The sequence below is a fragment of the Micromys minutus genome, assembly GCF_963924665.1.
Source record: "Micromys minutus genome assembly, chromosome: 24".
NCBI lineage: Eukaryota > Metazoa > Chordata > Mammalia > Rodentia > Muridae > Micromys > Micromys minutus.
The window spans coordinates 27,527,430-27,553,872 of record NC_137959.1 but is presented as its reverse complement, the minus strand read 5'-3'; the positions used below and the strand labels follow the sequence as shown (position 1 = coordinate 27,553,872).

Here is a 26,443-nt window from a genome sequence, read left to right as displayed (position 1 = left end):
AGGTCTGGCCCCATGGCCTTGAGCACTGATCTCAGACAAAAGAGTAAGGAGAGATACTCTTTGGACCTTCTGGAAGCAGGATGAGGAAGCCCATATCTAGGATAACGACACACTCTGGGGTCAGGATCAGGGCCCAGGCTATAATGAGAGTCAGTGCTCAGCACATTATGAGGATTCAAACCCATCTATGATTAGGGTCAGGGTTTAGTTTGGGACTAGGTCTGAGGTTAACCTTTAGGGACACATTCTGAAGTCACATAAAGGCTCAAGACAGCATTACAACTACTTCCTTGAGCTTACCGGAGCCTGACCCTAAGCATCGAGGTGGCTGATGTGAGAGGCGTCTTCAGGCTGGGGTTGAGGAGGGGAGGAGAGAAGAAAGTCATACCTATAGATGACATCTCGGGCACAGATGCATTGAATACCGGGCGCGTAAACACAGGCCAGTTGTCATTTATGTCATGCACCTTGACAGTGAAGCTGGAAGGTTGCTCCAGGTTTTCATTGGTATTCTTGTCCACAATGAGGGCAGTAAGGAAGTACTCAGGGACTTTTTCCCGGTCTAGCCTCTCAAAGGCAAGCACATCCCCGGTGTCAGCATTGACCCTGAAGATCTTGCCAGCTTGCTCCCCCTGGAGCACATACTTAGCATTCTGACGGTTCACGTTGGACTTGATCTGGGGAAGAACAGGCAGCATGAGCTGGGAATGGGCAGTGTGTGTACCCACATGAGTGTGCACGCTTGTGTGTGTACGTGCATATAACAATGCATGCATGTATGCTAGCCATATGTGCGTGTAGTGCTGAGTAGGAATGCTAACAGTGACACCGAAGTTTTAAACAAGAACTTTTGACTGGTCACCAGTGCGCTCTTCTTCACCAGGTCACTGCAAGCATAGCAGTGATGAACCTTTCTTAGCTGTGCCCAGTGCCTAAATGGCACCTGGAGCCTAGTCACGCACTCACCACCTGGGTTGTTACTATCTCATCTTTAAAATGGACCTAATTAGATTCCTAAAGTTGATTTGCACGAATGGGTACAGCTTCCCACTTGGAAATGAGTGCCAGGAAACCGTGGCTTCTCTTGTCGTCCCATGCAAAAATGGAACCGGCTTACATTACTATGACTTTCAAGACTTGGTTAGAATTGGGGAGTATTTGTGATCCAGCTGTTAAATGTGGCCATATTAAAAATTAAATTATCTGAAAGTACAGTGAAACAAATCATTGTGATAGATGGTTTGTCCATCCAGGGTTTAGGCATTTGGAAGCCTCCCCACCAAGATAGACTGTGAGCCCGGTTAAACTCTTCCTTCCTGAACTTTTGTTAAGTGTTTTCTCACGGAAACAGAAATGTGACTAATACAGATATATGAGAAGCGAAGAAAGTTTACAGATGCTCAGAATCCATGTTTCTAACCATGTCCCGGCACGTTACCATGTCCCTGAGGATACTGTGTCTTCTGTGTGAGTGCGGCGGCAACACTAAGTGGGGTAGGGCCACGTACATCTTATACTAACTGCCTTCAGGGATGTCACAGCATCAACCCAAAGGCTGGGCATTTATTCACACTGTGGAAATTGGCAAGTTCTACACATCTGCACTCTCCCTGCAAAACCAGATGTCAGACATTTATCAGCACTGTAAGTATTGGTCCCAGTAAATTTTCTTTTGGAATGATACATAAAATACTCTCTTCTTAGTGATTTACAGTGTCTAGCCCATGGAACAGAACTCCCGTGAGCTTTGTTTAACTCAGGATGTTGTCCTGTACCTCTTAGACCTCTGAGCTGTTTTTTCTTTTATAACACATGCTATTAGGAGCTTAAGGGAAAGCATTGTATGCCCAGCATCTTGCACTGAACATTACTAAGGTAAATGATAGTAATTGCTAATGGTAGACCCACAAGTCAAAAGATAATAGAAAGTTTGAGCGCTGAATTGTTGATGTTTTTTACAACCAGGGGATATTTAGTCTATATGTTTATAGCATTTCATGAGTTCAAATAGTACTTTTTCCAGAAGGCTAGAATGACCTAAACAGAATTCCATTTGAAAAAAACAGAAACAAAAACCAGAAACTGGATGTCTACCAGGTTATCAGACATGCTGTGAAACCCATAGATATCCACGGCCCCATTCTGGCTCTCAGAACTGAGGCTGACATCTCAGGAGGGCAGCATTTCGGGTAAGATGAAGAGAAGCCCTTGTGTGCAGGTGTGCAGTAAGGACTGGTGAAGAAGGTGGGAGAAGAGAGAGGGTAGCCAGGAGGTCAAGAACAGTAGCCTCAGAGGAGAAGATGACTACAGAAGGGTGTGGACCTGTCCCTAGAGCATAGCAGCTGTTCAGTGACTCTGATGAAGGGTGTGTCAGCTGGGTGGAAGGCAAAGAAGCCAGATGGCAGAGCCAGAGAGGATTCTAAGAGGTGAAAGAGTCGAGGCATGGAGGGGAGACCCTTTCCCTTGAGTGGGCATTAGGAGGCAGGCAGCATCTGGGACTAGCAGAGCACCTGGATTGTGGTGCTGAGGGGGCAGGTAATGCAAGAAGCCATGTTCCAGCTCTGTAACCTGTGGCATGGGGGCGGGGGAAGGTAGGGAGTAAAGAACTGATGCCCTTCCTGTACAAGGCTCATGCTAAGCTGAGACACAGGTCTTAACTGGGACATGTGTGAAGGCACAGCATGGGCGTGGACTGAACAGATGTCATGACTTCTCCCCAGAGACCTTTTTTTATTCCTTTCCCTTCCATACATTCTTTCCTCTCCTTCCCCTTCCCATCCCTCTTTTCCTTCCCCTTCTTTCCTCCTTCTCCCTCCCTCCTCCCTTCCTCCTCTGACTATATAACCCAGGCTAGCCTTGAACTCTCCATCTTCTTGCCTCAAGCTCCAGAGTACCAAACACTGCCACCATTGACCTGGTTTCATTTAAACAGACAATCATCTTTAAACCTCTCCTTAGACTCCAAGAAATCCCGAGACACCAGTGTGCAGACTTCCGGTGTGCCTGCTCCCTTCAGCACACCTTACCCTAGTGTGGTCCTTGTTGGGATGAAGGGACCAAATGGATGACGTACTACTGCTTAGCACAGATCACTTATACAGATTTCCATGTTTTCTACCTCGTCTTCATGTCCCACTCACCACCCAGGATGCCATTTTAGTTATGGTTTCATTTTGGTGGTGACGGTTTACTTCTTGATGACCTTGATGGTTTGGAGGAATGGTGGTCAGGACTCCCACTGTTGTCTTTTCATTTGCATTTTCCCATTTTTCTCACCACTGAACTGGAGTACACTATGTCATTGTGTTTGGGTGACATATCTCAATGCCAACAGCTGCCCTGCCCTGGCAGGCTACTCCGAGTTGGTTCCCATTGTTCATCCAGGTTTATAAACAAAAGCTCCAGACTTCGACCTTGATAAACATGCACTTCCTTCGGATGGTGTCCTCAGAGCCAGGAGGGGACCCTGGGAGACCTGTGTTTGTGTCTTGTACATACTCTTAGCCAGGCTGGGGATCACGTGCGGTTCCTCTACTCCTCTGACCCCATGTTAGGTACCAAATAAGTTCTGTCATCACAAGACACAGAGAACTGCCACCCTTCCAAAGCTTGTCCTGTCTGGCTCTGGCCTGTACTTTCTGATAGTTCTTCATGACTCATGCTTTAGACCTCCATCATAGCTAACCATTCTCCTCTGAGGATGATTCATAGCCGGTTATCCCATGGGGAAGGCAATCACTAGACTAATGGCATTTCCCTCTGTGACACAGAGCTCACTGTGTAATTCTAGATGTGTGTCTTTCTTTCTGATCGGTCTTGGGGCAGGATTTACATCAACCAGAAGAAAAAAAAAAAAAGCCATTCTTGGAAGCCAGACCAGCTGGTGTGCCCAGTTAGAGGACTGTGGGTGGGGTTGTCGGTTGACACTCCATCTGTTTCCTTTAGCAAGAATTGAGGAGGCCATTCTGGTGCCCTGCCCAGACTTGAACATTCCCATCAAAGGTCTTCTTCATCCTGTTTCTATAGCTCCAAAACACTCCTGTCCACACATCCTGTGGGGTTCTTTAATATATGCTGTTCCCCTAGATGTCAGGCTCTCAAACTGTAGACATCGGCCTCATGTTGTGTCACGTGTCTAAATATAGGAGTTGTGAAAAATTTGGCAACACTGAATAATTTCTTCATGCCCAATGACCAAAAATGTAATTCACAATACAACGTGCAATGGTGTCTGTGGCACCGTTTGCCTGTGTCGTATCACAAAACTTCACTGCTGCCTTGGTGCATCACACACAGCACGTGGCATGTGCATTAGGAAGCATTGTGTGTGCTCTAGGCATTGTGTGTGCACTGGGTATTGTGTGTGCACTGGGTGTGTGTGTGTGTCACTGGTGCCATATAACACCAGTGAGTGACACCTGAGACAGTAGGCTCAGAGTTAACACTACTGTATGGACTACAGTGACTTTATAGTCATACAACGTTTTCTGTTCTTATAGAAACAATGATATCAAGGGGATAACATTTGTAATGTAAATACATAAAGTATCCAGTAAAAAAGAGATTTTTTTTTTAATTAAAAAAATGATGTTAGTTCGGAATGGAAATTTTTGGACCCATAGTGTCAGATGTGTGATCACTTGATTTTTGCATTGCCATTCCTATATTATTACTTAAAAATTATCTTGATCCAACTTTGTATAAATGTATGAAAAAGAATTTTAAAAAAATTATAAATTTATATTATATATGTATGTATATATGAGATAACTTTTAAATACATATTTATATTTAATATATTTATATCCTCATGTTTTTATATACCATTATAGGATGTCCTGAAGCTTGTCATGTAGACCAGATTGGCCCTAGACTCACAGAAATTCACCTGCCTCTGCCTCCCAAGCACCTGGATTAAAGACATGTGCCATGATGCTTTGTAAAATGCTTTGTAAAAAACTTTTAATATTTTCCTGCCACCATAATTCAGCATATAAGAGTCAACATTAGTGTGTCTTTGAATTAAATTGTGTCAGAATAGTTGATTTAAAATTTTTCTGTTTGAGTTGTTGGCTTAATTTTCATTAAAAATAGTTAAATAAAATTTATCTTTGAAGAAAATAATTTATAAAATAATTCTAAACATGCTTCTGCTGTCATGTGCTATGTTTTTTTTTAAAGTAGTGTTTTTACACTGAGAATCATAGAATCAAAATATTGAGCCAGGGAGCCTTACCTTCAATACCAGCTCCTAGGAGGCAAAGGCAGGCAGATCTTTGTGAGCTTGAGACCAACCTGATTAACATAGTGAGTTCCAGGCCAGCCAGGGCTAAAAGTGAGACCATGTTCAAACAGATAGACAGAAAATAGACAAACATATCTATTGTTAAAAACACTGATGTTTTAATGCTTTATGCCTATAGTATCAAATGTTCAGCCAAGGTTTTTTGAAATTTTAGTGTGTGTGTGTGTGTGTGTGTGTGTGTGTGTGTGTGTGTTAGAGGGAGGTGGTATATGTACACACATAGTGTATGTGCATATATGTGGTAACCAGAGGACAACATTGGATATGTTTCTGAGGCATTGTCCACTTTTTAGGGGGTACAATATGGTCTCTTACTAGCCTGAAGCTTGCTAAGTAGGTTAGACTGACTGGTTCACAAGCCCCAGGGATCTACCTGTCTCTGTCTTCTCCGTGCTGGCATTGTAAGCAAATGCCTCCATGCCTGGCTTGACAATTATTTATACAAAAATAAGTAGGTGTCAGTTTCATTGTGGTACAAATTTGCTTTCATTTCAATACATGATAGTTACATGTATACCAAAGAATTCTTTAAAAATGAGTTTCTTAATGATTTATTATCAGTTAATGTTAACATGCATACCTATTTTATATGTCTATATAACACAAAAATTCCTTGGGGACAAAGAGATTGTAAATGGAAGAAGCTGAAGAAGGCCCACTCTAGGCCCAGGCAGAGGGTGGTAAATGAATTCTGCATAAAAGCAGCCATGGGCAATCAGTAAACTAATGAATGTGGCCATATTCCAATAAAACTTTATTCATAAAACCAGGAAGAGGGCTGTATTTGGTCTCTGGGAAAAATGGTTTTGCATTCTTAGTATCTAAGAGAGTGGTGAGCAGTTTTGCCCAGTACTGTCTTCCTAGCACTCAGTCTACGGCTTGGAACTACCCATCCTTCCTCCAGCACACTGACCTGGCCCATCTTAGACCTGAGATGTGGATTCAAAGAAGTTGACATGGTGAGACTTCAATGCTGTCAGCTCTCTTCCTCACCGATAGGGCTTAAAATGCTTAATCCATCACCCCTGACTGCATGTGAAATCCCCCTATGCGGCCATTTTCTTTGAATTAATGTGGGTGGTTCTGATACACATGACCAGTTGACACGTTTATCCCTCATTTAGATAGTTTCTAAGTTCTTGGAAGATGGGCTTCTGTGGGTCATATTTTAGAGTTGGGCAATGAAGTCACAGGTCTTCACACTGCTTCTCTAGAGGTCAGGCCTGGGTCAAACACCTCACGAGTAGGAGAACTTAACATTTGGGGAGCTGTGTGGAATCATGGGGAACCTAGCAAGGATAATCTGTTTAAGAACCACCTCTCCATTTTAGTTTATTAGTGGCAGTATCTAACTATATAGCTCAGGCTAGCATTGAACTCTTGATCTTTCTGTTCTGGTCTCTTGAAGGCTACGATTTCAGGTTTATACCACTATGCTTGATGAGAAAGTTTTTTGAGGAGATTCAGTGCCCACAACCAAGGTTGGCAGACCGTGGTCTGCGTGACCAGCTTTGTCACCCTTGTGACTTTGTAGAAGGCTACTAATACCTTTCCTGACCTCTAAAGCAGGAACATCAAATATGGCTTCAGCGGTTCCTTCCCTTTACTCTGAGCCTCCAGGCCAGACTGATCTCTTCAGCTTTAGCACAGGGTATCCTTGTTAGTGATTACTACTCTGCAGATCAAAGCATGGGAGGAGAATGAACCATGGTGCTCATGGCTGCTTCTGCCACAGTTACAACCCTCATCACAACCACTCTCTTTTACTGTCCATAACCAGCACCCTCCACCACCATCAGCACCACATTTCCACAATTACTGCCATTACTAATTTCTCCATCCCCTTCACCATCTCTGGCATCACCATCATGGTTTCCACCACCTACTCTACACTCTTTGTCATCTCCACTGCCACTGCTAAACCAATACTATCACCAGTAGCTCCTAGCGCCCTCCATTCTTGTGGTGGTTTGACTAGGAATGACCCACGGAGGCTCATATATTTGGATGCTCAAGGAGTACCATGAGAAGGTGTGGCTTTGTTGGAGTGGGTGTGGCCTTGCTGGAGAAAGTGTGTCTCTGGGAGTGGGCTTTTGGGTTTCAAATGCTCAAGCCAGGCCCAGTGTCTCTCTCTCTCTTCCTGCTGCCTGTGGATCTATATATAGAACTCTCAGCTACCTTTCCAGCACTGTGTCTGCCTGCATGCTGCTATACTTCCCACTGCAGTAATAATAGATTAAACCTCTGAACTGTAAGACAATCCCCAATTAAATGTTTTCTTTTATGAGTTACCTTGGTTATTGTGCCTCTTCACAACAATAAGATGTTGACTAGGACAACTGTCATCTCTCCTTATCCACCTCACTAATATTGTGGCCTAAAAGTGAAATGACTCCCAGAGGCTCATGTGTTTGAGCACTTGATTCTCAGCTGGTAGCACTGTACAAAAGGCTGTAAAACCTCTAGTACGTAGATCCTTGCTGGAGGAAGTAGGTCATTAGGGAGGGCCTCGAGGTATTACAGCATGGTTCTACTTCCTGTCCATTTTCTGCTTCCCGACTGGAGAACACAATGTAGCCCTCTTCCTCACACTTGACCCATCATACCTTTTCTGATGTAATAGACGGCATCCTTTTTTATCCTGTAAATCAAAGCAAACCCTTCCTGCTTTAAGTTGCTCCTTGTGGGGTGTGTTAAATAAAGGATAATCACACTACAATCCAAAGACCCTGAGAAGTTAGATAAAGAGGAAAGGTCTCGTGTGTGTGTGTGTGTGTGTGTGTGTGTGTGTGTGTGTGTGCGCACATGTGTTTGGGGCAGGGGGAACACATGGATTTTTTCTGGGAATGGGAAGGAGAATAGATTTTGTGGATGGACTGGGGGCAATTAGGGATGGGAACAGGAGGGATTAGTTTGGGGAGAGAGGACTGAAGGAAGAAAGTACAGGGACAGACTACTGGAATAGGTGGCATTTTAGGGGGTGATGTGCAGTGAAAACTTTCTGAAAATGATGAGGGTTACCCTAGTGAGGACTCAAACAAAACTGATAAGAATACACAACTGATAAAAAAAGAAATCAAAAGAGTCAGTAAAAAGATACCTACTGATAACTTGCTATACTCTAGATCTGAGAGTAGCCCAAGCATCACCAGAGAGGCTTCCTCCAATGGCTGATGGGAGCACGTGCAGAGACCCACAGTCAAACATCAGGTGGAGCTCAGAGAACCCCACAGAAGAGTGGGGAAGGATTGTAGGAGCCAGAGGGGTCAAGGACACCAGAACACAGCCCATAGAATCAAGTAAACAGGGCTCAAATGTGCTCACAGCGACTGAGCAATCATGGAGCCTACATGGGTCTGCACTAGACCCTCTGCATACACGCTTTGGTTGTTTAGTTCGGAGTTCTTGTGGGAGTCCTAGCAGTGGGAATGGGGGTGTCTCTGACTCTTCTGCCTGCTTATGAGACCCTTTTCCTCTTACTGGGTTTCCTCGTCCAGCCTCAATATGAGGCTACACCTTCTTATGCATGTTCGGTTGATATCATTGGGAGGCCTGCTCTTTTCTGAAGGGAAATGGAGGAGCAGTGAATAGAGAGGAGAGAGGTGGGGGGTGGGAGGAGAGGAGAGAGGGGAAGCTATTAGAATGTATTGCTTGAGAGAAGAATTTTTAAAAAGAGAGAGAAATAATGAAAGTGACTAATACAAGTGCTATCGTCACACATGGTCACTTAGGCTCAGTGCCTTTGCCTGTGTAGAGGCAGCACATCCTGGTAGAAGTACGTGGCAGAGGAGACTGGTTCACTAATGACGTCCCGGAATCAAAGGGAGAGAGGTGAGTTCAGGTTTCTCATCTCTGTTGAGGGAACATCCCTAACTTCCTCCTCCTAGGCTTAGCTCTGTAAGATTCGTCATCCTCTCTGAGACCATGGTCATTAATTAGCACATGCTCTTTAGGGAACGTTGAAGCCCTAAATATAACATTCTGTTTTGATTAATTAGTGTGTGTGTATGTGTGTGTGTGTGTGTGTGTGTGTCTGTGCGCGTGCGCGAGCATGTGCGCGTGCGTGTGTGTTGAACTCTGAGGGCAACTTGTGGGAGTTGTTTGTTTCTCTCCTTCTACCAAATGGGTCCTGGTGATTAGTCATTAGACTGGACTGAATGCCTCTGCCACTGAGTCATCTCTGGCTCATAATCAAGCAAATGAAACAAACAAATTTTGTGTGTATAGACGTAAGGGCAGGTGTGCGTGTGTCACAGCACACGTGCAGAGGTCAGAGGACCACTCTCGGGATTCTCTTCTGTCTTGCCACGTTTGAACTGGAGTCACCAAGCTTGCATACCAGGAGCCTTATCTGTTGCGCCATCTTGCCAGCCCTGAGTGATAATGCCCTGGCTCTGACGACCAAGGGCTCACGGTCACCTCACAACACCAAATGAATTTAGCCCATCTGCAAGAGTCTGTGCGGTATCTACAGTTCGCTCAAAAGAAGTTTCTTCTGAGACTGAGGGAAAACTTCTGAGCCTTTTAGAGTAAGAGCTGAGCTGGGATAAGAGCTGCTAGACACAGTGGTACAGGACAAGCGTTCCTGTTTCATCAGGAGTGAAGTGTGATGGATAGTGTTAATTACCAGCATGACTGGATCTTGAGTCACTCAAACCTCTGGGATCCCCTGTGAGGGATTATCTACATGAGAATAATAGATTTGGACATTCCTTTGAGGGGTTTCCTTGTTTCTGTTAATTGATGTGGGAGAGGTCCAGGGATGTATGCAGATGAGAGAGTGAGTTGAGAGTAAGCATTCGGTGCTTTGTTCTTGATGGTGGGTGTAATATACCCAGCTGCTTTAACCCCCTGCTGCCTTGGCTTCCTCTTGATGATGGAGCATACCCTTGAACTGTGAGCCAACACAAACACTTTCTCCCTGAAGTTGCTTTTGTTAGATTTAAAAAAAAAAATCACAGTGAATAGAAAAGAAACCAAGACAGAAAGGAAGAGTTGGACTCACATAAGATAGAGACCCAGCATGGAAAACATCAAATCTCAAAGTTCTATGTCTGGCATTTCGGGCACAGGGAGAAATCATGTGAGGTCCAAAGGGCTTATCTGCATTCTCTGTGGTGTCTTCCTTGATCTGGCTCTATGACTACATTTTTGGCATATTTAACTTTTGGGAATCCTCATTAGAGAGTCATCTTCATTTTTCCAGATTTGTAAAGCACATTCTCAGGAGATGCCTTCATGGGCTTCAAACCTACCATGCTATCTAACTTTCTGGGTTTTCTGCAGAAGCCTGTGATCCCGCAATTGTTATATCTGCATACCCGAAAAGCAGCCTCATGTGAATGATACCCAGGTATAATGTTGGCTTCAGAAATATCCAGACCACCTTAGAATATGAGCCCAGTGGCCTCTGAATGACTGATTGGTCAAACTCAGGGAAGGAGATGCCAATCCTATGAAAATGATTTCACAGTCAGTCTTGTGAGTATAGGGTGTTCTGGTGTTCTCTTCTCAAACAAGTCTGTGGGCCTCAGATGGGTAGTGACTTGCTGATTTGGGAGATACCCTAAAGGCATCCTGTTGTCATGTGGTAAAGTATTTGGCTTATTAATAATGCATCAATTTAAAGGCTCACAAGTAAAACCTTGCCTTGAGTCTCAAAAAGCTGTGTCTCTTTGAGTTCGTGTAAATGACAAAACTAGTTTGTTCAGCTCATGGTGGTTGGGAAGCAGAGTGTGTGTGGTGAGGGGACTGGAGTCCCAGTATCACCTTCAACTGCCCACTTCTAATGATGTGGACTATGCCCAACTCCCTATAGCACCATGGGTTAATAAAAAAAAAAATAGTGTGTAAACTTTGGGATCCTAAGATCTAAATTATAAACTCTCACTTGCTAGTTCAGAGCACTGTCATCACAGCCACCACTGTTACTCCCATGACCTTCTTCTCAGTTACTATCAAGATTATTGTTACCAACACTACCATAAACCTCCTCACCGTCCCCTTTACCGTCCACAGTATTGGCACCATAACTACTATTGTCAAGACCATCATTACCAAGAGCATCGCATTACAATGATCTTCTCTACCATAACCACCCTCATGCTCCCACTTATCATGGTTATCATGGTGGTCATCATTACCATTTTCCCCACCACCTTCATTCACCATCATCATGGCTACCACCACCACCACCTCTATCACAACCACCACCACTACCACCATCACCACCACCATCACTACCACCACATCACCATCACTACTACCACCAACACCAACACCATCATCACCATCACCACCACCTCCATCACAACCACCACGACTACCACCATCACCACCACCATCACCACCACTATCACCACCACCATCACCACCACCATCACTACCACCACCACCACCAACACCATCATCACCACCACCATCACCACAACCGCCATCACCACCATTACCACCATCATAATAACTATCATCCTCATCATTATCACCCCCACCATCCTTCTCCTCCTCATCATCATCATACACGTCACCTTCATCATTCTTACCACCCTATGCATCACCTCCCCTTCAGTGGCAACCACTCCTTTATTCATCACCATCATGGCCATGACTTTGGTCCAGTGTTGATAACGGCCATCACCCTGGAGCCCAAGGCTTACCTTTCCCACGTAGTGGGGTAGCGACTCATTTTTCTCTTCATCTATGTGCATTTGATTCCAAATCCAGTCTCTCTTTTGGCGGTGGTGGGCAGGCAGCATGTTAGGGGTGTCTATCTGGGGAAAGCTGGGGCCTGCAATTGCTACCACTGCCAGCAGGCCCAAGAAGGTTCCCAAAGCAGTGGCCAGCTCTGTGAGCCTCTGCATCCTTCCTGGAGGAGCTGGTCTGGGGAAAGAGGATAGATATCATCAGGGCACAGCGGTCACTGTTCTGTGGAGCAAGTGGCTCACTCTGGGAACCAACGTTTCCTTTATCTGTCACTAGGCTGACACCAGAAGAATGATCACTGGTCTAAGTAGGAAAGGCAAACCCAGAAACCATTTCTCCTTCTGTCCACATAGGATGACATGAAGCATGTGTGGGGGTATGCGAACCCCAGAACCTGGGACGGATACCCAGAATACTGATGCTCGAGCTCCCAAAGCATTACGGGGCACGCAGAATATCGCCATTTTACACATGAGGGCACTAAGGCACAAAGAGGTTAACTTCAGCTGAGAATGAATCCCCAGCATCTGACCACAGACAGTCGGTCACCTCCAGGGAGTGCTCACTATTTGCCTGGCTCCGTTCCAGGCGCTTTAGACACACGGTCTCATTTATTCTACCTTCCAGCCTCCAAGGTTGGTGTGATTGTGACCACCATTTTACAAATTAATAGAGACACAGAGACACTTAATAATACCCCCCCCCCCAAATCACTAAGACTGTAAGGCACCGAGCCAAGGCTTGGACTCATTCTGTGTGCCTCAAAATTCCAGCTCTTTTCTGATGCCTTTCCAGCTTCCCAGCTTCTCGGAGGTAGACTTGGTGGGTCCCCTAACCATCTCCTGCTCATTCCAGCCCGAAAGCTCCTCTGGCATTGTTGTTGCCTTAGGAATGCTCCTAGGAAGTCTCAGATATCTGTTCTAAGAAATGATTTATGTGCATGTGTCCCACAGAGGCTGGGAGAAGGACCTGGGTCCCCTGGAGCTGGGATTACAGATGGTTGTGAGCCACCATGTTGGTGTGAGGACTTGAACCCAGTTTCTCTGCAAGAGCAGCCAGCGCTCTTTTAACTCTTGAGACATTTCTCCAGCCCCAGTCCCAAATCCCTTATTCTGGAGGTTAGCTCCTAAGTCTAGAACCCTTAGGTGAGATGACCAGGCTATTGACTGAATTGGGAGGGAGTTGGAAGACTGGACCACAGAGGGCTGGCTTCATGATTTGTGGGTTCTGTGTAAAACAGAGTGTGGGTTTTCTTTTTCTTTTTTTTTTTTTAAATTAGGAAATTTGAAGTAGAGATGAAAGAATTTTAAACTACATAGGGAACCCCTTGAAGCATGAGCCCCGAGAAGTTGTATGGGCTGTATACTCTGGAAAACAACTTGTAGGCTTGGAATGGGCATCACTCAGAGATGAAGTTTCAAGCATGGTAAATTTCCAGTGCCTCGTGGTGATAAAGGCCCCGATGTTGTCATCAGTATGGCTTCTCATCCCTGACCTCCCCGGCCACCCACCCAGGGTCCCTGCGTCACTGACCTGCAGTTCTGGGGATGGTATGGAGAATCAGAATGGGTTCCTGGAGAGAGATGAGGGCCTTCAAGGAGATGTAAGGGTTAGGGTTGAGGGAAGAGGTGGACCCTGTGTATAACAGGACTTTCCTAAACTCTAGTAACATCGTCTCCAGACCCTTGGTGCCAGACTGGCTACAGTGAGGGCTGGGCTCTCTCTGCTGATCTTAGCACCCATGGTTCTTGCCTTTCAGTTCCTCTGAGTCTGTCCTAGAAGGAAGTGGACCCCAGCATCTTAGAACAAGGCCCCCAAATACAGGTGCTATGTGTCTAAGGGAGGCTCTGTATCCCCAGGAAAACATTAACAAAGGGGTCTGTCTAGAAGATGCCAGGGGGTCTAGGAGAAGGATGCCAGGCAGAAGAAGGCAGTGAAGAAACGGTGGGGGAGGGTAGTGGACGCCGAAGGCCTGCGAGGAATCTGGTCCTGACTCAGGGAAGTGACCTTTGCCCCCACCTTGCAGGCATGGCTACGTGAGTCATTTCCTCCTTTGCTCGGGGAAGAACTGCCAGGTTTGGGATTTTCTGTTCCCCTCAAGTAAGAAGTGACTAGGAAATAGAAATGTGATGCAGTAGGAAGTGAAACAGAGAGCGCAGAAAGAGTTCTCAGGCCTGGGGTAAGCAGAGGACAGGAACTTATTCACTCAGCTGCTGGGGGCGAGCACCTCCTGGACATAGGATGCTACTAGGAGGCGGGCACAGCTGTGAGTCAGGAAGACCTGCCCTAGAGCTGTTCCCCCTCCCCGCCCCACACTGGGACCAACAGGAAGCTAAGAAAGTGGGAATCCCATTGGGAGAAGCAGCTGTGAGGAGGAAGTGGCCAACAGAGATTGATAGGCCAGTGGTGGCCTTTCTGAGGGTTTTTTGTTGTTCGTTTGTTTTTTGTATTTTACAGCACTGGGGTTGTAACCAAGGGTCTTGTGTGTGCTAATCAAGTGCTGTATTACTAGTGACACTCCCAGCCCTTTCAAGAAAACCACTGAAGGCCTGACTGTAAGAAGGCCAGAAGGAGGAAGAGAACTTTAGCATGTAACACCAAGAGGAATGAAGTCCCAATACAGAAGAGCAGTTACCATGTCTGAGGAAACGACGAAGTCTCCTGGGACAGACAGAAATGAGTAGAAGGGCCAAGACATTGGAGAGAGGCCATGTCAGTGCAATAGGTGAATGACGTTCTCCAAATATCCATGTCCTACACATTAGAACCTGAAAAGTCACCTTACAAAGGGACTCTTGGTGGATATGCTTAAATGGAGTATCTTGCTTGAGATGGGGAGTTGATCCTGGACTACTCAGGAAGATCCCTGGGTCTTTTGAAGACAGAGGGAGAAGGATCAGATTCAAAAATAAGAATTGGCTTACTGGTGGAGCAGGCCGATAATCCCAGTTACTTATGTGGCTGTGGCAGAGCTGTCTCACGATCAAGGCCTTCCTTGGCTATAGATTGAGTTCAAGGCCAGCCTAGGCAATCTAGGGAGACTCACATAAGGATGTAGCTCTGCTGGTAGACTGATTGCCCAGTATGCACAAAGCCTGAGTCTAATCTCCAGCACCACGTAAATCTATGGCAACACCTGCCCACAATCCCAGCATTTGGAAGATGGAGGACTAGAAGTTCAAAGGTCGCCCGCCCCGAGCCTCATAGGAAGCTGGAGGTCAGCCTAGGACACTTGCTTCAAAAACTAAATTGAAATAAAAGGAATGTGAAGAGAGGGCTCTGGACACAGTTCTATAGTAGGGCACTTGTCTTAAAGATGTCAAGGCCTGGATTCCAGTTCCACAAAAAGGTGTAGTGAGATGAGGCCAGGGTGCTGAGGAACTCCAGCTAAGGAATGCAATGGCTGTAGGAGCTGAAAGAGTGGCCGTGAGTTCCTTCTGAGGCTGTGGAGGGGTTACAACTCTGACTTTAGCCCCCTGAAACCGTCCCAGACTCCTGGCTTTCAGAACTGTAAGGCAATAGATACATAGGCACATGTGGCTTTAAGCCCTCAGATTTGTGATGGCTTGTCTCCATCATGGAGGATTATGGCCTGCTTACTGTGCTTGTTCCTGAACACACACAGTCTTTAAGTGGTGCATGCCTATAACCCCAGGACTTGGGAGCCACAGGTGGAATGGCTGCCAGAAACCCGAGACCAGTGTGAGCTACATCAAAAGATCTGGTCCCCAAAGGGCAATAACAAGAATACTTTGCACAATTATTTTCAGAGTTTGTGTAGGTCAGTTTTTCTCCTAGGCATTTCTCCTTGCCCTCACCAACCTCTGCACTGGGCCACAGAGCTTCTTCTGGGACTCTCGTCCTTGGCCTCTGACTGGGTTTGGCTAGGAGATGTCCAGCTGATGGGAGGAGAGAAGTGGGCCACTCCTTCCTCGTTCCTCTGGTCTGTCTTTCTCTTTGTGGTTGCAGCCTACAACACACCAGTGCCTAGTGGGCAAGCTCAGTGGGAATTTTGTCTCTGGGCTCTGGGCTCTGCAAGTGTTTTCCCTCTTGCCCCTTCAGCCCTAGAGTGATAATAGCTTCCCCAAACCCCATTGCTAATCTCTGGGTACCTCCATGTGTAGCTAGGTCCCTGCCGTACCTCCCCAGCCCTCACTGCAAGTCCCTTCAAAGAGCCCACATTGGACATTGAGTTCCCTCAGGGGACTCTGCATGACACATGGAGCAAACACAATTTCTTTATGGGACCTGTTGGAATGAGAGGAGGGTTCCGAGGGATGACAATAGCCACCAGCTATATGAGGAAATTATTATAGTAGACTTCAATGAAGCAGAGTTCACTGGCTCAGAGGGGACACTGGCCTGTTGGCGGTCTTTGGCTGGCCACATAGAGTTATCAAAGATGCAGAGCTGACCTTCTACTCTATGTCTATCAGAGGCCCTGCTGTGAGGCCTTAAAAGAAAGCCTCTGGCCCAAGAGGTCATCTGCAACTTCCCAACCTCAAACAGGAATGGCTTTTGCTCTTGCAAAAGTGTCCTTTACAGCAGGGGATGGGGAAGTCTGTTCACTCTGACTTCTTGTCAGTCAGCTGCTGATGAGAAAGGAGGGCCAGGGAGTATGGGCCCCTTTGAAGTGGGATCTTGTGAGGCTGGACCCTAGGGTGTAGAGTAGGCTGGCCTCCCTGGGCATGGAGTCTGATTTAAACCTTGCCGCAGCTTTGAGGCAATTAGCAATAGTCCCCTGCCACCTTCTGCAAATGAGGAAGAGAGGCTCTGTGGAAGCTCAGACTGAAACAGCCTATCTTGCCTCACAGTTCTCTCTAGCAACACTTGTCATAATAAGAGTTCTCAGTGTGTGCCTTCCAGAGGTGACCCTTCATTCACTCTCCCCATCGCGAGTAGGATGTAGACATTCTCATTCCCATTTTGCAGATAAGGAAGTCTAGAGACTGCCCAGCACACAATCTAGGGATGGAAGCTAGGGTGGCTGTGCTCTCTCCAGAAGCAGAATCTCCTGAAGGTTTAGCCACTGCCCAGGTGAGGCTGTCTCTATCCCTTGCTTTCCCTAGCAGAGTCTCATCTCTCCTGGCCCTTCGTATTAGCTTCATAAAGGCTTAGAATGCCTTTGGGTGGAATCAGGGCACCAAAGACATCTGAAAGGCTTGAGGACCAGGATGTGATTCCGTGCTGATGAGCATCCCAGTTGAAGAGTTGGGAACTTGTGTGAACACAGCAGCCAGGATACAGAAAGGGTGGGACACTCAGGGGTTGCTCATATCCCCTGCCACCCAGGATCTGTGACGATGCCCTAACTGTGGGGGCATGTTCATGCTTTGAGAGAAAAATTCCAAATGGATGACAGGGCTTGCTGAGCCCTCAACCAGCCTAAGAATGCCACGTAGATTCTAATGTTGAAGACAAAGAATGGCCCAGTGTTGGGCATACACAGAGCTCTGGGCCGTGGGTACTTGTGTCTCTGTGAGTCTGAATATGGCTGAACTCAACTAGGCTCCAGAAGGTAAGAATCCTGGAGGCTCCTGGAGTCTGTATCTAGAGTGGTCATGGGCCAAGGTGCCAGAAATGGGACACATAAGCCAGAATCTGGGGACTGAGTTGGACAGGGCAGGGCCTCAGGGCTCTATCTGCTGCTCTCTGGGTTCTCTTTGCGGCTCCAAGCATAGTCCTAGCTATGCTTCCAGGACCTCTTATTCCCACTGGGCTTGGTCATACCACTTTCTTGGAGGAAGCCAGGAGGGGGTAAGATTACACACTAGCACCTATCTTGTATAGGCCTTTGTGTCTATGAACCCAGGATGCAGACCACACCATATAAAAATTTCAGTGTGTGTTGGGAAGAAAGGATTTGAGAAGCTGAGAGTGTGTGTGTGGGGGAATGGGGGGGGGCAGAACTGGTGAGCAGCCTGAGTCCCAGGAGGAAACTTGGTTTTTGTTTTTCTCAGTCACCCACAGTGGGACATCAAACAAAGTCCCCCTTCCCTTTGTCTTTATAGTCCATCGGTCCCTGTCCTTAGCACTTGGCCTCAAAGTGGCTATGAGATGGGTTCGGCCTTGAGTTCTACAGATTACTGGCAGAAGGAGGGCTTTGAGTCCAGCTGAAGGGGGCGGGGTGTGGAGGAGCTGGAGTGTCTCCGGGGCTCCCTGGGACTAGGTTCTGGCTTTGTAGCTGAACAGATGTAGGAAATTTGGCTCCAGCTAGAGACCCTCAGCGGGGCATAAGGCCAGTGTTTTGGGTTTGTCCGCCCCTGACCACAGGCATCTGATCAGGACCTCAGTTAAGCCTTAGATTCTAGCTGCCAGGTTCTACCAGTTTGAGGAGGCTGTTCACTATCCTGGAAGGCTCCAGGGTGAGGTAAACTATCTATCTATCTATCTATCTATCTATCTATCTATCTATCTATCTATCTATCTATCTATCTACCTACCTACCTACCTACCTACCTACCTACCTACCTACCTACCTATCTATCTATCTATCTATCTATCTATCTATCTATCTATCTCCTTCTAGGATCTGGTATGAGTCCCAGTGGCCCTGTATATAGGCATGTTCTTGCAGCAGTTCTGCAGAGTGGACTCCCTTACCTCCTGTACAGGGCCCTCTCCTCTCTATCCACTCTATGGCCTTCAGTTAGGACTTGGGGCTGGATCTAGCAGCTAAGTGGAGCCCCAGTGAGGGCCTCTGAGGATGGAATGCTCAGCCCTACCCAAACCCCCTACAGACTGTGGACTCCATCCTGGAGGTCTGGGTCAGGGATGAGGGGCAGGGCGGTGGGCGGAGATGGCTCAGAACATGTAGGGGGTGTGCCTGTGCTCAGTGGCTTTGGAGCCTGAGCTCTGTGGGTGGCCCTGGGCAGCTCTCAGCCTGCCTACCTCACACTTTGAGCTTCAGCTAGAACAGGACTTGGATCTAAAGGTACACTCACCCTCAATCCTCTTCTTGAGCTCCCCTCATCCCCTCATGTTTACAACTGGGTTTTGTCAGTGTGGATGTTGGGAGATCGGAAGGGCAAAGCCCATCTTGAGCTGGCCCCTTGGAGCTTTCTCCTTCTTGTAGCTTGGTTTAACACTGAGATCTGTTCCTAGAGGTTCCTGTTTCTTCCCTGGAACTGTCTCCTGGTTTGGCTTGTGGCTGTGCTCCTTTCTGAATCTCCCTTGTTTAAGTTCTTCTTCCAGCTGCTTACCTCTCCAGCATAAAGCCAAGCTCCCTAGCAAGCCAGCAGAGTGTCAGCCGCTCCAATTCTTCCATCTTCTACCTTCTTTCCTCTTTTCCCGCCACGAGGCATCGTAAAGGCTTTTAGAATGCACGATGCTTGTCCTATACTCAGCATGCTGGAGTGTCCTTCCTAGGTTTGCTATCTGAGTGAGTGCAGCACCAGGCCACCTCCTCCATGAAGTCTTCTAATTGCCACCAGCTTCCAGCCCAGCCTCTGCTTCCTAGCCTGAGCATCCTCTTCCCAGAAACATTCTGGCTCCAACTCTGTACTTCAGCCTAGTGTTCAGGTACATGAGCTCAAGGTAGAGCTGGGGTCTGGTGGTACCGAGTCCCCATGTGGCTCAGTCTCTTATTCTGAAACTGCTTCTGGTTCTCTTTTCACTCACAGGATTTAAAAACCATGTATATTTGCAGACAGAACCTTGGGTGGTCAAAGCAAATGAAACCTGTGTTTTAACTAGGAAAAAAAAAAAAAAAAAAACCCAAAAACCAATAAACAAACCCTATACCAAAAAAACCTCTTGCTTATTACCAAATAACCCCATCTAAAAGCCATCATATTGCTAGATCCCACTAAAATTTGATCCTTTAGGACAACAAAATAATTTTCTCTACAGGTCTGCAGAGAGAACACACATATCCTTGAGCCTTGAGCCTCTTAAGGCAAGGCTGCCAAACTAGAACCCATAGGCTGTTGTTGCTACTCACTTCTTCCCATACCCATGGCAGACATCACTAATCAATTGAACTATTCATTCCTCTGTAATACAACTTTTGAGATAGAGACTTTCAACAGGACTAATCTTGTCTGCAATTTGAAGCCGAATTATGGTGAGTCTTTGAGTGCTAGGTCATTTAAACTAGTTTTCTGTCTCCTATGGAGAGGTTCAAGCATCAGACAGAGAGAGGACCTCCACTCTAGGGAGTATTTCAGACTTCTCTGAGCATCCTGACTTGGGCAGTTGGCGGAGCAATTGTGGGGCATCAGAACAGGTCCACGTGTTTGTCTGTTTGAACCTAACCTATGACTTTTGTGCTCTGTGGTCTTGGGTCTGTGTTTTGCCCTGTCTGGGCTTCAGAGGCTGCATCTGTAACAAAGGCAACAAACACTGAATTCCTGGACAGGAGGACTAGAAGAGGTGAACCCCAATATACACAGAGAGAGCTCCCAAGTATGCGGGTGTCTTGACTTGTCCCTACCCTCCTCTCTGGTCTAGAGCTGTGCTTCCACCAGCTGCCTCACATCTGACCTAATTTCCTGGTCTTGTCTTAGGCTCACCTCCTATTTTCATGTTCTCCGGGGGTAAATGCTATTCACCACTATCTGTCCACCCCGAGCCCCCTTTCTTTTCTTTTCTTTTCTTTTCTTTTCTTTTCTTTTCTTTTCTTTTCTTTTCTTTTTCTTTCCTTTTCTGAGCCCCATTTCTTTCTGCTAGCCTGCACATCTGCCAGATCGCCCCTGAGTGGATTTAAGAATCATCCTCTGACACAGAGAGATGGGAGGCCAAGGCTGGGTTTGTGGGGGTTGTGCAAGTTTTCCCAAATTCCAGGTTCCTACTGTTCCTTCAAGAAGTTCTCCTCAAGTAGTTTATCCTCTCAATAACAACTTAGAGCAGGGTTATAATGGACTTTTTATATTGTCCCAACAACAATAGAACCAGTCTGTTAGGGAAGCTCTTGGTTTATCCTTATACTGGCTGAAGTGGTCTAAGTTATATATGATTGTCTCTTCTCTGAACTCCAATATAGAGTGTGGCTATCAGCCCTGTCCCTTTCCCACTTTATACTACTGTGTGACCTCATGTCTGGCTAGCTTCTCTGGATCCCATAGGTCCCATCAGTCACATGGGAATTATTCATGTCAACCGAGGGGTTGGAAGCAACTAGAAATGGTCCATTCAACAAGGGGTTGAGATTTTTGCTGGAATCGTGGCAAGTGTCTGCTGTCTCTGAGGTTCTCGTGCAACTGTGACTCATCTGACTTTGGGAGAAAAAAAAGTGTGGCCCTTTGGGCTTCCTGCTCCATGTCCGGTTCTTGTTTAGCTGCACAATAGTCAGGCTGAGACTATGAGGTGGACAGGTTAACCCCTTCAAGGTACTGGGAACTTCTTCCAGCTCCTAGCTCTGAAAGTTAGAATTTGAAGGGCTGCCCTGAGGTTCAGCTGTCCCGGGGCCCCTTGGAGTCACCTGATAATCTCCAGTCCACAGATGGCCAGGGTCAGGCCAGATGCAGGGGATTTCTGTGACTTGCCCACCGGAGGACAGCTAATTGTTCTAGGTTGTCAAAATCCTCCCTGCGACTCTGCAGTCAGCCACTCTCTAAGGAACCTAGAGCCTACCAGCCTCTCAGATCCTTCAAGCTTCCTACCTTGATTAGTCTTGCCTGCCACATTCCTCCCAGGGTAGCCAGTGAACATGGATGCCCAGAGAAGCTGACAGCAGGGGTAGTTAAGTATATGGCCTCTCACTTCAGCTCCTCCTATCACAAGCTGGATGCCACCCCCTAACAGGAGGTGAGGTGGGGGACCTGTGCTTTGGGGTCCCAAATCTTTGTGGTATTCACAGACACCTGTTGCTAGGTAAATCCATTCCCCGGCTATCCATCTGCCTCTCATTATGATTTAAGCTCAGAGCCAAGGGTGTATATCACAAGTAAGGACTGAAGATGTTCCCTCCATTTTATGGTCTAGAAGACAGAGATCCTGTGTAACCACGGGTTCCAGAAAAAGGCCTAGATCTAAGGTCCAGTCGTCATCCTGACTCAGTTTTTATACTGACACTCCTCCAGATCTAGGTTGCTTTCTCTGAGTACAGAGAGAGCCTATCTATCTCCTTGGGACTGGATTGTAAACCCAAGAGCCATTATTTTGTTGGAGTATTCTTTTTGCATGAACCATCTTAACAGGTCACGACAGATTGTAAATACAGTTGCACCCAAAAATGTCCTCTCCTAATGAAGGTCTGGAGACCTTAGGTTACCGTCCCAAGGCCACACGGAAATGAGTTGGCTGGGATCAGTGCCTAGGGTTACCGTCTCTGAGCTGGGCTTTTGGCTCAGAGGTCCTTGTCTCCAGGGTCTTCCAGAGACTTTGATGAGCTGCACAGCCACAGGAGTTCCTGAGCTCTGGGCCCCGAGTATCTGTTGGCGGAGAAACTAAAGGTTGCCTCCCTGCCTGCAACTGCTAAAACTCAAAGCAGTCCCTGTGAGTGCACGGGAGATGAGGGAGGAGAGTTCAAAAATGGGGTCCCAAGTACCCAGAGCTAAGCTTCAGAATGCCCATCTTGGAAGTGGGAGACATCAACAGAGGAAATAAGTGTCCCTTTCAGCTCCCCAAACTCCACCCTAGTGTTTTGAGGAGTTTCGGGTAGGGATAACGGGGGGTGAAGGGAGGAGTCGGACCTTGGTAAATCTATCCCGTTAGCTCTGGACCAGCCTGCCCTTTGGGCAGAAGGCAGAGCTAATTCTGGTAGACAGGGAAGGGAAGCACAGAGGCATTATTTGTCCATCCCACACAAAGCAGATCCGCTCAGATCCGAGGTCCAGACTCCCGTCCTCTGCCCCTAGCATGCTGAGTGACAGTGGAAAGCCTATCCTCTTTCAGCCTGGCATCCACAGGAGCTTCAGGTCACTAGAGTTTCACTGAGTAAGACAGTCTACTTATAAGGTTGCCAAGTCTTTCTCTCACATTGGCTCTGAAGTAAGCATTCGACTAAGAGATATGCATTCCTTAGCCCTACTCTGGCCCCAGAAGAGACTCAGGCTCTGGAGAGGCTGTTGTCCCTTGGGGAGTCCTATAATTCCCATCCCATATGAGGGAGCCAGGACTCTCCTAGTTTGAGCTCTATGGCACAGGAGTAGAGAGAGGTTTGGGAGCCTCACTTACCTTATCCGTGAGCAGAAGACTCTCCACTCCAGTCTGACCAGGGCTGAGCTTTGTGTAGAGCTCTGTTGATTGCCTCAGGAGGGGAGAGGGAGCCACACCCAGGCTGGGAGGGAGGCAGGTTTTCCAACTGGCCCTGGCCCACTTCCCCTCGGGATGGTTTCCTGTTATTGTTCCTTTGTGAGCTGCCTGCAGATAGGCAAACCCTATGGTGGGCGGCCTCAGCCTGGTTAGCCTGGCCCCATGGAGGCCTGGGACCTGCCTGGGGTGTTCAACTCATTTCTCAATTTCCTCAGTCTTATCCGAGTCGCTGTGAGCCTAGGGGTAGCTGTGGGAGCCCTAGACTTTTTCCAGAACATTCAACCATACCTGGAAGGCAGGTGTCAGATCCCCCATTTGAAAGTCCAGAAAGCAGAGGCTTACTGGGTCTGAGGTACCTGTTTCCCACCTGGACGGAGTAACCAAGACAGAAATCCAGCTACCTGAGCTTCTCCACAGAGCTGGCTTCCCATGGTGTCGCTGTGGTGGAACGAAAGGGGGCTGTGGAAGTCTCGGGAGTGGGGTAGCTGAGAAATGGGACAGTCATTTTAAGCACCAGCGTGCCTATCAGCTTCTTCTAGGCAGGGTTGTGTGAGTTTCATTCCAAGGTACCAGCCTGGAGCACATCTGACATCTCACATACTGAATGATAGAGCTTTACTTCTGATGCGACCGTGAACCAGCCAGGGATCCATTCCTCAGTCTCCTCATGTACAATGGAGATAGCCATAGGCTTGGATCAGCAAACGTAAGTAGAACTGAGAAGACGGCAAGGCAGAAGGTCCCCCAGAACCAAGAGGTTGAGGAGATGAGGTCAAGATTCTCTTCATTATGTGATAGGCTAGTAAAAAATTTAGGACACTGGCTCACACTGAATGAGTTGGAATATATAGGGCATGCTCCCAGAATGTACCCTTTGGAAAATTGCAAAAAAGTTTGGGAAGTCCCCAACTTTTGTCCTGCTTTTTAGTGAGACAAAGAGGGATGATGAGAGAGCAGATCTCTCCAGGCATGGTGGAAATACGGTGGGGAGGGGGAACAGATAGTTTTCTGTTTGCGGTAGGTGATACTGGAGATGCCCATGAGGCATCCAAGTAGAGACATGGGCTTGGGGAGTGAAGATGAGGTCCTTATCCAAAGTGGAGCCATGTTGGTCCACGGCACTTGCAGGGAGAGGGGGCTCATCCTCTGAAGTTTGTGGGTCCGGTCCGTTACAGGAGGGCTCTGTAGTAAAGGGGTTGTGGCAGCTACTGAGGTCATGAGGGTGGCCAGCTGGTCACCCTGGGTAAGGGTGTGACTAGGGGAGCTCTAGCCACTGACCACAGCAGGTTAAACCAAACTGGTCAGAGAATAAAGTCAGGGTGGGGGTGGGGGAGAGACAAGGAAGCAAAATCGATTTAGCCAATCAGTCCCTCCAGGTCCTCTGAGAACTGAACTGAGATGGAGTCTAAATTATGATGGAATATTAGTGTTCTGAGACCACGTGAAGACAGATGAAGACATCAGAGTAAGAAGGACGGCCAGGGAACTGTTGCTGTTCTGAGCTCTGAGCAGGATCCATTACATTCAACCACTGTGGTGTGTGTGTGTGTGTGTGTGTGTGTGTGTGTGTGTGTGTTTGTGTGTGTGTGCGTGCGTGCACGTGCGTTCGCGAACAGTAGCTCCACATTTTCCTCTCTGCCAGGATCTGTTTTAATCCTGCCCTTAAGGTGGGCTGGCCCAGCAGAGACTGTCCTGGTGGTCTGTGTACCCAACAGATGGACACTGGTCTGTCAGGGTAGCACTTTCCGTTGGGTCTCAATGCTGGCAGGCTGCCAGGGACAGGTCCTGTCCTGTCATCGATGCAAACTGCTTTTGTACTATAGCTCTGCTGAATATTTCTGCCCCGAAAACAGCCATTGCTGTCATCTGTAAACAATAAACAACGGTCAGGCAAGCTTTGGATCTGCCCTGGACTCTGGAATGGCAGTGGAGAGCTGCATAGCGGAAGAAGTTCAGTCGCAAAGGCTAGGTTAGTGCTCCTCACGCCCTCTGCGGGCCCAGTGCCCGATTTCGCCAACTTTATGATCCCCTTCCGTCCACCCCAAGCCCATTGGACTCAGAGAGGGACTGGGAGGGAGGCACGTGGGCAGGGAGTGGCATGGAGCATGCAGGAGGCTGCCAGGAAGACAGGAAACATGATGGTCTGCCAGAGCAGATTAGACACAAGCTGGGGGAGGAAGTGGTATAGGGGGCTAGGGGAGGCTCACCTAGCCAGGGAGTTCTGTGTGAGCAGTTGCAGGCCATGAGGCTGGCAGACCCTGGGGGCTCGATCCTGTCTGTGCCCTCGACCAGTCGACTGGCTTCTCTGAGCTGCTCTCCTCATCTCTGAAAGGGACACTGGAAATCATTAACACAAGCAAGGCATACTGAACACGTGCTTCATACGCGTGTGGTCTGCGGGGCAGGAATGATACCTCAGTGGAGCATCGTAAGAGCCCCAGATGCTCTCCCAGAGGACCTTGTTTCTGCTCCTAGTACCCTTCTGGCTCCAAATAGCTGTCTGTAGCTCTAGTTCCAGAGGATCTAATGCCATCTTCTGGCTTCCCGCTGAACTGCATGCCCACGGTGCACAGATGTATATAGAGGCAAAATACCCATATGCATAAAATAAACAATAAACACGTCTTTTTAAAAACTCGAGCATGGTCCTCAAGCCTTGGAATCACTAGGCTGGGGAGAGGAGTTGGAAATGTAGATTCCTTATCCTCACCTGAAGTGGGTGGAGACAGAATGCCTGGAGATAGAACCCCAGTATCTACAGTCTGGCAGCACCTTAGGTCTTGTAACAGAGCACTCACATCCAGGGACACACACACACACACACACACACACACACACACACACACACACACTGCTGATGCCTAGAGTTCTTCATTTATCCCTGAGACAAGCCTGGGGTTAGTTGTTGGGGAAACAGAAGATGGGAATGAGATAGTGTCTGAAGTTTGAGAGCTTGTTCTTGGTGCAATACCAAGTTTGAAACAGGCCTTCCTCGCCACAGGGAAGCTCTTTATCCACCAGGCTTTTGACCTTTGACAAGTGTGTCAATAAATAGAGCTCTTCCGGGTCACAGTAATTTTCTGTTAATAAGTTTCCCACAGTATGGGGCATTCAACTTTAGGGCAGGCAGGTGATGCCTTGGCTTCATCGGCGGTGGTGCTGGACATGAGGGCCCGTGAGCTCCACCTTCTGGGATCTGCCTGTGCTTTTCCATTTCCTGCATTCACATCTTTCTTTTGT

At 47.5% G+C, this 26,443-nt stretch overlaps 1 protein-coding gene across 2 annotated transcripts in view; it reads right to left on the bottom strand.

The window, feature by feature from the left end:
• Positions 1-23,244, bottom strand: part of CDH5 (cadherin 5) — a 38,915-nt gene extending 15,671 nt beyond the window's left edge. The window contains exons 1-3 of one of the 2 annotated variants that reach the window (XM_080936823.1): positions 23,126-23,244; positions 11,962-12,184; positions 389-677 (exon numbers count right to left, since the gene is read on the bottom strand). In XM_080936823.1, the coding sequence (XP_080792949.1) occupies positions 389-677; positions 11,962-12,165 (493 nt within the window). In that variant the 5' untranslated portion in view covers positions 12,166-12,184; positions 23,126-23,244. Of the gene's footprint in view, positions 1-388; positions 678-11,961; positions 12,185-13,540; positions 13,561-23,125 lie in introns of those variants that run through there. The other variant, XM_080936824.1, reaches the window with a different exon arrangement.
• Positions 23,245-26,443: the final 3,199 nt, after the last annotated feature.